This window comes from Sander vitreus, chromosome 5 (assembly GCF_031162955.1).
Source record: "Sander vitreus isolate 19-12246 chromosome 5, sanVit1, whole genome shotgun sequence".
Classification (NCBI taxonomy): Eukaryota; Metazoa; Chordata; class Actinopteri; order Perciformes; family Percidae; genus Sander; species Sander vitreus.
The window spans coordinates 20,584,301-20,596,400 of record NC_135859.1 but is presented as its reverse complement, the minus strand read 5'-3'; the positions used below and the strand labels follow the sequence as shown (position 1 = coordinate 20,596,400).

The 12,100-nt window shown below is 40.6% G+C and overlaps 1 protein-coding gene across 5 annotated transcripts in view; it reads left to right on the top strand.

Annotated features, from left to right (window-relative positions):
- Positions 1 to 12,100, top strand: part of pde4d (phosphodiesterase 4D, cAMP-specific) — a 209,851-nt gene that overhangs the window by 168,269 nt on the left and 29,482 nt on the right. Inside the window, exon 1 of one of the 5 annotated variants that reach the window (XM_078250928.1) lies at positions 3,759 to 4,010. The exons of 3 other annotated variants lie outside the window; for them this stretch is intronic. Coding sequence is in view for 1 of the 2 variants with exons in the window: in XM_078250927.1 (XP_078107053.1) it covers positions 4,134 to 4,198 (65 nt within the window). In the remaining variant the exon portion in view is untranslated. One more of the 5 variants, XM_078250927.1, reaches the window with a different exon arrangement.

Genomic DNA, 12,100 nt, shown 5'->3' with positions numbered 1-12,100 from the left:
AACACTTAAGAAAGAAGAGGAAATTATTTTTGATCCAGGACAATTGGGAGGATTATTCTCCACTATTGGTCCATAACGCTTGTATTAACCAGGTTTATTCTTGCAAATACTTGCATCTATCGACTGTAATCTGTCTTGGAATGTCCATGTGAATTCTGTAAGCACTAGGATCCAACAGAGACTTTACTTTTTGCTCAGGGTGTTTGGGGTTGGACAGAGGGTAATGATGTTATTTTGACTGGTCCACACAGCAATGAAATTGATAGGAGTGAGGGAGCATCCCCCCCTCAAAATGCTCTTTGAGAAGATTATAGTTAAATAGGCTTAGACAAATTATGGCAGACCCCTTCCATGTCCTGTATTCAGAATACAAACTGCTCCCATCAGCTAGATACTATAGGGTTCCTATTAAATACAGAGAAGATGCTTGAATAGGTAAAAACTCTTTCATCCCTTTATCAGTGGATCTCCTAAACTCAGGACATACTGTAAGGAGGGTGTGAAATGAGGGTCTGTGTTGCATGTATTTGAATGTACTTTGTCTGCACTTGTCTGTGGCCTGGGGCAGCCTTTATGTCCAAGACAAAGTTCCCTAGGGACAAATGCAGTAATCTTGAAGATGGTGATGTACTGTTTTGTAAATTTAAATGCTTAAAAAATCAGTTATTGGGAATATATATGGGAGGCAATTTTTTTCTACTGTGGTGAGAAATGTATAATCAAGATCACTGCAGAATTGGCTGGTTGTTATTGGTTTTATTTATTTTTGAATAAAACACATTATCACCTCTAACAGAAAAAAATTAATAAGAATATATGCATTTTCTTTTAAGATTCAAAGATTAAGATTAAGACATACTTTATTGATCCCGCAAGGGGAAGCTGAGGTATTGATCTTTTCTGGCATACAGGGACCTACATAGTGTTGAAAGTAGTACAAGTTACATTGATTTCATGCGGATTTTACAATTTGATTATGACTCGTAGGAAAAATAACATTCTTGCCTCCTGCAAATTCAACCCCTGTTAAGCAGGACCAGGTTCATTATTTTTGTCTGTGTCTTACACCTCTGCTTCCTGGGGATGGCAGTAGTATAGTCTAAAAGTAAATACTCATTATTTGTGAGTGTGTGTCTGTGTGAATGGATGCATGCACCAGTGGGCTACGTTGTTTTTCACAAGAGACAGAGAGAGAAAAACAAGATGCGATAGTGTGCCTCTCAAACTGTAGGTATATCAGTTTCTTACTGATTAAGACCCAGTTTGCTGATTGCTTCAATCTAAACAGATCTGTCTTTAAAGTAAAATAATATGGTCTGAATGTGTCCAGTTTCTTAAATATGGAACTCAGCATGGTGACATGGGATAAAGAATGTTTGCATAGATCTTGTCATCATGGTGTCTGTTGTGTTTTGATTTGGGATTCATGTGGTTTTAAGGCAGGGGAGGAAAGAGTTTTCTTAAGGAAACTGTTCTCTTTTGTTGTTCTTTCCTTGACCGCATGGAATGTGCAGACCGTGGTAATAAGATTAGTTTCACCACTTTGACTCAGCTATAAACTCCATCATTCTGCCATGCTACACTGAAAGCATTAGATGTGCCTATTCAACTCCTGTAACTCACTTACAGTGGTCCACACATATTTGTATTACGTATTTTATTTTTATATCAATGTAAAACATATAGTATCAACTATCAACCCTGCCCTAGTGGCCATGTTTTGTCCATGTGTCATTTTCTTTCTGAATGAGAGCTCATCTGCATGTGCGTATACAAAAAAATAGGATACGTCATTTGTGTCGCTTTTTCCTCAGGTCTGTCTCCTTTCTTCCATGACATAAAAGCACATCTACAGTACTGTACGTAATAATTTCTAAAGTGGCCAGTGGATGACCTCAGTATTATCAGTCTATTGGTGCAATGAGCAAATTATTCTTCCCTCAACAAAAGAGAAGCATTCTCTGACTGACATCCATCTCCAGTTACTTATGCAGTATTGATGACATGTACATATTCAGTGTTTACAAGATGAGAGGACTTGCGTAATGTGTACACTGATGCTTCAGTGTTTCTTTCAATTGTTGTGTCCTACTTTTTTACTGCGTTTGCTGATCTGGTGCTGTTTTCACTTCATCCCCAATAGATAACTGCAACAGAAAAAACTGCACACAATCCTGAAATAATTGTCTGCAGTGCTAGAACAGAATATGAAGATGCAAGACAATGCTTAAAAGTGAAACAATCCTTACATACGCTATGTGTCTGCATATGCATGTGGATTTTTTATATTGTCTACCAGGCTGAAATAGCACATGCATACTATGTTGAGTTTTATATCCCATCATACTTGTTTGTTTTTGTGTGTTTTACATTATTGTATATGTCTAATTTCCATTGTGGTCCTCCAACATACTATAAGCTACACACATGAAACACATAGAGTGCATACACAAGTGGAGTAGCTTGCTTGGCTTCACTCGTTTTGTGTGATTGACATCCCAGACAGTTGATACACCTGTCTGCCTGGTGGAGTGCTAATGTTAGCTCCTTTGACCACAACTCTGACAGCAGACAATGCCAGCTGAGCTCCACACTCAAATCTATTTTATAGATAGTAACACATTGATGATTCTATTTTATAGCCAGCAGGCACAGGACACTTATCTTTATGTGAAAATAAGCACATTAAGATAAAAATAACCAAACCAAATCAACCTACTCTGTTTTGGGAATGATAAGAAATAAAAGAAAGCCATTCTGTTACGGTGGAATATAATAATAAGTCTTTGAATAGAGTAACTGAAATAGGTTCAGTTGGTTCTAGGGAAAATTGTGCTTCGTACCTGAACGCGGTACGTTACTGGGACCTACTCTCTCTCTTCTCTTCTGTTTTAAGACTGTTTGCTTTAAAAACAATGTCAGACTTTGTGACACATTTAAGCCACAATGGCTTTTAACATCACAGAAAATGATCTACATGCATACATAAATTAGAAACTAAAATTATATATTTATCAATGTTAAAACTCTTTAGGCAATTTAAAAAAGCATGCTGCTTCTGTTCAGTAAGCTGGCAAGTAAGTTTATTCATTATATTATTCATAAACTTTGAATACATCATTAGATACCATGTGTCATTATTAAAACCGCTTGCTACGATTAATAGTAAAAGTAAAATTAATTTTGTCCTCAATTCCTTTCACCTATTTTCACTCCCACACATTATTCGCAATTTTAATAATGCTAACATGTTAACACAAAATAAGCATGAGGTTTTCATTAAATCCTTGTTTCATTGCTTCTTTTTTTGCAATAATGAAAGTCAACCAACACTATCTTTGTACGCTCTCTCCAGGTCATTGACATGCTTAAGCTGTTGGTTTTAAGTTAGTGTGGCAGCCGAGTGACTGACACAAGTCCCGCCCTTCAAGGAATTACTACTACCAAAACAACCACTCCCACTCCAGACATACCCAAGCTGCAGCTTAGGGAAGCAGAGAGACAGCACAGGAGAGTCAAGTAACTCAAAGACAGGGACACAGTCGTGAAAAGAGAGAACGAGAGACAGAGGTAAGGAGGGAGGGGGAAAAGACCGTGAGAGGAAGAGGAGATCTTACTTCCACCAGTCAGGAAAAAAAACAACCTCAGGGACTTGAAAAAGAGAAGCAGATTGAGAAAGTGGAACAGATTGTGTGTGCCTGGGTGCATGAGAAAAGAAGAATATCACACGCTGGCAAGAAAGAGAAGCGCAAGTGAGTGACAGAGGGAGAGCCGGGTAAAGAACCACATACTGTCAAACGCTCAGAGCTCGGGGAAAAGCAGGAGCAGCGGTGTGGAATAATCTTGGATGGAGGGTTGGATCTGACTGTACTCGGGTTTGCTCTCAAGCAGCTTGGCAGACCTGACCACTCCACCGAACTAACACTGAGGGAAGGAAGCTCCCACTGGATCACTTCAGACCAGTTAGGACTGTGGTCAGGCACTGCAGAGGGCTGGTCAGAGGACTCCAGGTAGCCCAGAGGGTGTGTGTGTGTGTGTGTGTGTGTGTGTGTGTGTGTGTGTGTGTGTGTGTGTGTGTGTGTGGCTCTATGTGTGTGTGTTTGCAGATGTAATGTGGAAGGAAAAGCCAGACCATGAGTATCATTCTTAAACCACGGTCGCGCTCCACCAGCTCATTGAAGAACACAGAGGGACTATGGTAAATAGACGGGGAACTTTGTCCTGCTGGTAACATTTCCATGTTAATCCTGTTGTGTGTGTGTTTTTCTCTATTGTTCTCCATCCGCCTATTTGTCGCTCTCCGAAATACTTCCTCTCTTAAGTCCTTCCTTTACTTTGTTTGTACCTGGTTGCCATTACTCTTCTTGACCTTAAAACTTATCTGCCTCTTCCATGGTTTGCTGTGGAAACCCTCTGTACCCTGTAGATATGTCAGTTACAGGGTTTTTGTGTGCATGGCATGACAAGATATGTGATTGGTTTTAGATTTGGTCTGTCCTTAACTCTAGTTTATTTTGTGCTTTATGAGACGGACTTAATAACGACATGACACTTGCTGTAGTTGTCATTACCCTGGTCTCTTAACCTCAGTGTGCTTTCATTAGAACTCACTGTCTATTCCTCCAGTGAAATTGTGTAAAACACAAAGTTGTAAAACAGCAAAGGAATCATTCATTGAAGAATGTGTTGTGTTGCACCATACATTCTCCTGTCTGCAAATGGCTCCAGATAAATGCAGGATGCAGAGTGCATGCCAGGGGCACAAATCGCCCTGCCCTCCCCCTCATGTCTCCTTCCCCTCCCGTCTCAACTTGTCCTTGCTTGTCAGCACTCGGCCCTGTAGCACAGTTTTTTCATTGTTGTACTCTGAGGCAGAGATGTAAATGGATCAGAACAACCCTGGTCAAATACACAGCGTTTGTGGGAGGTTCACAGTACTCTCACTTTGTCAGTTTATAAATCTGCTCTTTAACCTCTCCAGCAGGAAATGACGCTTGTGTGAAATTAAGACATATTAATTAGGTCTCTGAGGGTAGTAGTTCGCTGAGCGGTGCAGATTACAGACAATACGTGATGTGGTTTGAGGGTGTGAAGTGTAGTGTAGCTACACTCATATTAGTGTTAGAGCTGAATGTAGCTTTTTCTCATGTTAAAAGCTAATAATCTGGCAGTGTTAGGTTTGTATGAGCCATCTTCTTGATTGACTACCAAAAGCGGTACTCAGCTGGACAAAGCATACCGCCTGTTCCATCTGTCCTGCCCTCTTTTCTTCTGTTATTTACTGTTGTATCAAGGCTTCTTTTACTAATTCTCATCATCGCTTGGTATTTCACAATTGTTATCAATGAGCTTACAAGATTTACAGTAGATTTGTGACTATAAGTATCACTTTAAACCTGAGTTGTAGGTGATAATTCTAGTGATAAGCTATTTGTGGTAGGGTGGGTGTGCTTGTGCAATGTATGCATGTGTAATGCAGAAAGTCAGTTAATTCTCATCAAGAGAAGTACATTAAACACATGTCTGAGCCCTGAGGGGAACGCAATTAATTGGGAGACAGTTTGGGACAACATTTTCCATTGTTCCAAGAACCCAAACCACCAGCAGATCCACTTATCCACTTATGTCCACTGACAACATATGTCATAGGACATATTGGACTCCTCAGAAGAGATATGTCTCTAAAGTCATTCCCACTCCCTATTGCACGTTCTGTCAACATGAACAAACTGGAACTTTCCTACATATGGTCTGGGAGTGTGAACAGGTGCATGGGTTCTGGAATAAAACAACATCAATACTATCTGATGTGATAGGATATCTAATTCCTTCTGACCCGATTGTTTTGTTATTTAATGATGACTCTAAACTACATCTGCTTAGGAGACAGAAGAAAATTTGGCTCAACTGCAACCAAGAAAATGATAGCTCAACGCTGGCTCTCTCTTTCCCCCCCCACTCGCTTTTGTATAAAACAGTGGTTGGCTTATTTTCTAGACATAGTTATGCTTGAGCTCTCTACAGCAAGGATTAACAAAACTAAATTGACCTATGGAAAAGCGCAGCAGCACAAATATCAGACCTAATGACCTCAGCGCCACAACAACTAGAGGAGAGTGATTAGGCAAGGTGTGATTTCCGTTAGTTTCTTTGTTTTGTTTTCCTCGAGACTGCAGAGGGTGGGGGGTGGGAGAGGGTTTTTGTTCTTGTTCAATTTGTGTTTCTGTTCTGTATGTTAAAAAAAGAAGAAAATTGATCATATAAAATAAAACACACATGTCCAGTTATCTGTGTGTGTGTTTCTAACAGGCATTTTCCACTGGGCGCGTCTCTGCTGCGTTCCAGAGGCGCCGTGGGCCCCACAAGCATTCACGGCCATACAAGTCAATGCTTGCTATTCCGCCAGCCGCGCAACTGCGTGTCCCAGAAGTGTGCGTGAAGCGGCTTTCTGGTCCACTCCGCTAAAGATACGCGCCAGGTCTATTTTCATGCTAGCCACCCGGACCAGGCAGGAAGTGAAACAGCGAGAGCATCCAGTCATGTTTGTGACGGTGTATGCTGTGTCTGCTTGCATCAGTGCTTGTGTGCTTATGTATTTAAGACAACGATGTGGTCTCTGTGTGTGACGTGCCCCTTGGCTTGACCAAATTCAGACCCCACTCCACCCAATTGTGTAAATGCAGGTTTGTGTACACAAACCTTTGAGTATTTACCAGCGTGTTAGCTTTTTGGGAGTTTGGTAAAAGGTGAAAGATGAGGATTTGGGGATCAGATGTTTATGAAATCCTTTTAGCTCCACACCTATTGTAACGCCTCTTTCCCACTTTAAAACCCGTAGGGATGTTTGGTATGCTGTGATAAAGCGTGGATAAGTGGGGAATGTGTGACTTTAAACTCAAGTGTTTGCCTCTGGCCTTTGTCAGTCCGCAGTTAGGCATCTCAGGCAGGCCGTAAATATACATGTTATCTGGCCTCTCATACGGTCTGACAACATGCCAGTTATCTAACATATTTTTCAAATTTGACCTTTAGGAATTCTGACCTGAGATGATGAATGGGACTGAAAATAAGTTCATAGTTAAGTGCAAAGTACCCCTTTGCCTTGAACCATGTGACCTGAGATGACGCATTGCCATGGTCACCTCTTTGTATGTCTCTCATGATTGACTGAGTTTTCTGAATGGCACAGTGACTGCGAGCACTAATGCAGTGTTACGACTAAAAGGGAAGGTTTCAGTTTGCTTATACCTGACAGGGCAAGAAAAACCAGAATGAGAGGGAGAAAAAGAAGCCCCTACCTTCTTTCAGTGCAGCTTTCTGTACAGATTCAAGTCTTGTACATTAATGAGAAACTGCACTTTGATGTAAAGACTTCGAAATAGGGGTGGAAAAAAAAATTGATGCAGCATAGTATCGCAATATTTTCCGTGGCAAGTTTTCCTTTGGGGACATCATTTGAAGTTGGAAAAAAGGTAATAAATTGCCATATATCGCAGAATATTGCAATATGTTTAAAATCGCAATAATATCGTATCATGACATAAGTATCGTGATGATATCATATTGTGGGGTCTCTGGTGATTCCCACCCTTACTTTGAAATGCTATCAACTATAAAATTCACCAGCCAATGTGGCACACACACCTTACTGATTTATTTGCCAAAGACCAATTTTGCCAGGATTTTCCACTTGGTTGGTGTTAATTTCACTTAGTGCATGTGTGTTTGCATGACTGCTACCGTTTACGTGTGATGTGTGTCTAAGAAGGGGTGTGTACTGTATGAGTACGGCCGATAGAGAAAACGTGTCTTTGTTATCAGCAAGTAGTCAGTCACTTATCTAAATGGTCTGAGTGCCCTGTGTGTTTTTCTGTTACATTTGTCTTAAGTTTTCTGGTGGTAAGGAATTGTTTGGCTCTGCCCACTCCCCTGTTGACTGTCCATACAAGATGGCAAAGACAGTGCTGAGGTTTATGAGCACTTAACATGTTGTCTCTTGGAGCCATTTTTAGCCAGGATGTTAAAGAGAGTATTTACCAATGGAACTGAATTTGCTGCTTTGCCTACATGTGCTGCAACATTAAGTTCCCTATTGTATGTGCAAGCTTAGGCAAAGAAAAAGAAGCAGAACTGAATGCTCCGTCTTTTGACTATCCCTTTACTCATTCTAAGTTTGGCACATTTCACCTACTGTAGAGCTAGCTGGTCTATGTGATATTTAAGGCTGGATTACAGTGATGCAGTGTTTTAAACTTTAAATGAACTTATTTTTTTCAATACAGATGGTACCTGAGTTTCAGTACTGGTACTAAATCATTATTTTTCAGTACCTTAGCCTCATCCATAAAAATGACATTTCATGTTTATGTCAGTGAGGATACATTTTATTAGTTTATTTTATAAAATAGTTATATTTTATGAAAGTGTCTGACCTTTTTCAAACAGTTTCCAATGACGGCTTCTCAGAAGGTTCTGTGTAACAAACCATCTGGCGCGTCAGGTTAGTTTCACACCTGCAGTAAAGAAAACAGATGGATCACTTGATGTGATAAGATGGTGTGGATGGGATTGTGTGTGTGTGTGTGTGTGTGTGTGTGTGTGTAAGGCCTGATTTATGGTTCTGCGGAGGCTCCACGCAGAGCTTTCACCATAGTGGCCTGAAGTTTATACTTATAGAAAATAGCAGGGCCGGCATGTGTGTATGTGCATGGATAGTGTGTGGTAGAGCGAGTGAGAGAGTGACGATAATTAGTTTCTGAGCGAGTGCCGACTCCAACAGAAACAAAGTGTCTCCCCTGTGCTTTCTATCCACGGTGGGAAATCTGTAGCAGGAAAAGTTAACCCTCTTCACGATTTCATGTTGTTTATGGAGAAGGAGAACCCGGAAATGAGTAGTGGGAAATGCAACGCTACCAAGCCACGGCCAAGTGACTTGGGACAAATTGTTTTTGGAGGTTTGGAGGTTTTTCAATACAGATGGTACCTGAGTTTCAGTACTGGTACTAAATCATTATTTTTCAGTACCTTAGCCTCATACATAAAAATGACATTTTATGTTTATGTCAGTGAGGATAAATTAGTAATATATTTGGTGGTTTCAATATCTTTGACCTGACTGTCTGATTCGTAAATCAACATATAAGATAACTCATTCTAATCTCCTGTTGTGTCTCTGGTGGGATTCATTGTTTTCTTTGGACAGCACATTGAGTCAGAGAAGGTCACATTCCTTAAATAAAAACACTAATCCTCTACTTTTCTCAGATTTGTTTTCCAGCTGCACCGTGTTGGTTTTATTATGCATTTAAAGTGATCAGGGGTATAAGCTGTATTTGTTGTATTTGTCAGGATCACATACCTACACTCCGCATGCATGCAAGGGAACACACTCTTCACAATCCTCTTAAATACAGACACTTGAAAGCTCATACATGCACGCACGCGTGCACACACACACACACACACACACACACACACACACACACACACACACACACACACACACAGCTCTGACATGTCCTTGTCTTTCCTCCACTGCCTGTCCTCACAGCTTTCTAAAATAAATCAAGTGTCGTCTTCCCTCTGTGTATTTAATTCGACCCACAGCTCTGTTGTGATCAACACTATGGCACACTTTTCTAAAGACATCTGTAACTGCAATTTATGTCAACTTCAGTCAATTTTAATAAAAAAAAATGTATAATGTGTCCTAGTACTAGTGAAAGAGAAGGTTTTATACATTTTCAAGATATTCTTGGCACTTTGGGAAGGAACTTAAATATCATGTTTGGATTACATATTGTCTCTTGCATTGTTGGGCATTTTCTGGCCCACCAACTGATTATGTATCAAAGACACTTATGCCCTGACCTCTTTCTCCAGTATGTCTCCTCACAGCACTGTCACGTCAAATCGTGTGGTGTTTCTAATTGCTCAAGTGACCCAGGGCTCTGTGTGTGTGTGTGTGTGTGTGTGTGTGTGTGTGTGTGTGTGTGTGTGTGAGAGAGAGAGAGAGTGTGAGAGTGTGTGTAAGAGAGAGGGAAAGACAAATGCAGAAGGATAGAGAAGCTCGAGACAACAGAGATGGAGAGTCAAAGACAGAGGATAAAAAGAAGCGTGTGGTGTCCGGAGGCATATGTGACCCAGCTGTGTCCTACAGTATAAAGTCAGCCACTACTCATCTATCTCAGTGCCCTTACAACTACAGTACTGTACATTTCTTGTGTTTTAACCTAGCAATGCTCTGTTACAGTGCAGCTAAAAGTTTTTTTTTAGCAACATGCAATCCTGTATTTTTTTCTTTTTTCCCTGCAACCTAAACTCAAGCATGAAACTCTACTTCTGTGGGAAGCACTGTCCCTACAGGCCATATTCTTGTCTACTCACATAGCTGCAGCTATTGTAGCTACATTTCTTACCACAGTAATGCTATTTAGATTACTGTAATAATTATGTCTTAGTTTATGTGTCTTGCTTTAATTTTTCAGTGATCCATTTTTAGACATGACAAAGATAACACACTGTATACCTGGATTTTAAGTTAAATTTATAGTCCAAATGTCACAAGTTTGTTCCAGAGGATTTTATAATATATACAGAAAACAGCAAATGAACACAAACATATTATCTGCTAGCAACCCGCAAATTGCAGGTGAAAATTAATTGTAATGGGTAGCTTTATCAAGTTTTTTTTCTTTTTCTTTTTTTCCCCCAATATATGCTTGCTCGTCAAAGGCTGCTGCTTTGTGTCAGAGCAGGGAAAAGGCCAGACATTCCCACTATGATGTCAATGCTGGTGCAATACCTCAGTAAACTTGTTGCTAACATCATTCCCAAAGAGGGCATCTCTGTGTGGAGTCACACTGACTGTATACACACACATACTCATACACACTGTGAGTAGATTTACATGTCAGGGGTTTGGCTGACAATCTGTGTAGGTTGTGACGTCAAAGTAAGTGTGATAATGAATCAGTTGTCAAACATATGCTGGGTGTTATGTTTTGTCACTTTCACTGTCTCTCTATCTATCATTTTTGTCTCTGTTTCAAATGCAAACATGATACAAACACCCATACACATTTATTACAAAGAACAGCTGGAGAACGGACCGACCTGTGCCTGGAATGACAGTTAATACATCACTTGTTGTGTGTCTGTGGTTTCACACTTACTTTGCACTGAAGCTGGATTCCGAGATCACGTATCAAGTATCACACGAAAATCCATCTTGTCAGACTTCAAGTAATGCATTTGTGTCTGAACTACAAGCTATCTAGTGTGACAGCTGCCTCATTTCATTCAAAACAATAATGGCAGACATGATAGACAGATGATTCATCCAGTCGCCTGGCAGGTATTTTATGAAAGTGTCTGACCTTTTTCAAACAGTTTCCAATGATGGCTTCTCAGGTTCTGTGTAACAAACCATCTGCCGCGTCAGGTTAGTTTCACACCTGCAGTAAAGAAAACAGATGGATCACTTGATGTGATAAGATGGTGTGGATGGGATTGTGTGTGTGTGTGTGTGTGTGTGTGTGTGTGTGTGTGTGTGTGTGTGTGTGTGTGTGTGTGTGTGTGTGTGTGTGTGAGTGACCCTATGCACATCAGGCTTTGCATAGGGTCGGGATCTCCACGTACCTAAGGCGTTGATTTAACGCAAAAGCATAAATTGGCCTTAAGGCTACATCAACATTAATAGTTAAAAAAAAAAAAAATGCAAATCTTATCTTGTCCACGTGACATAAATGTCATCATCACAGGGTATACGCGTAGGCTCCGTGCGGACGCCCAGCACACCTCCAATTTTTAGTGAATTTAGTTAATTTTTTTACTGTGCATGTGAGAAACGCGTCCTCCAAGCGGATAGTATAAACAGACCTACTATGCGCCTATGGGGTCCGTAGCTTTCTCTGATACATCTGTTCCAGAATATGATCAAGCCTTTACACACAGCATGCTAGCAGTTGAGCAGAGAGAGAGGGCGACCCAGCAGTCTGCTGTCACGCTACAAAAACGTGCATGCAGGCTGAAATTCAACTGTGGTGTTTTGTCGGGATTAAGCTATGGGCCGAGGGAAATTTATGCAGTGCAAAGTGCA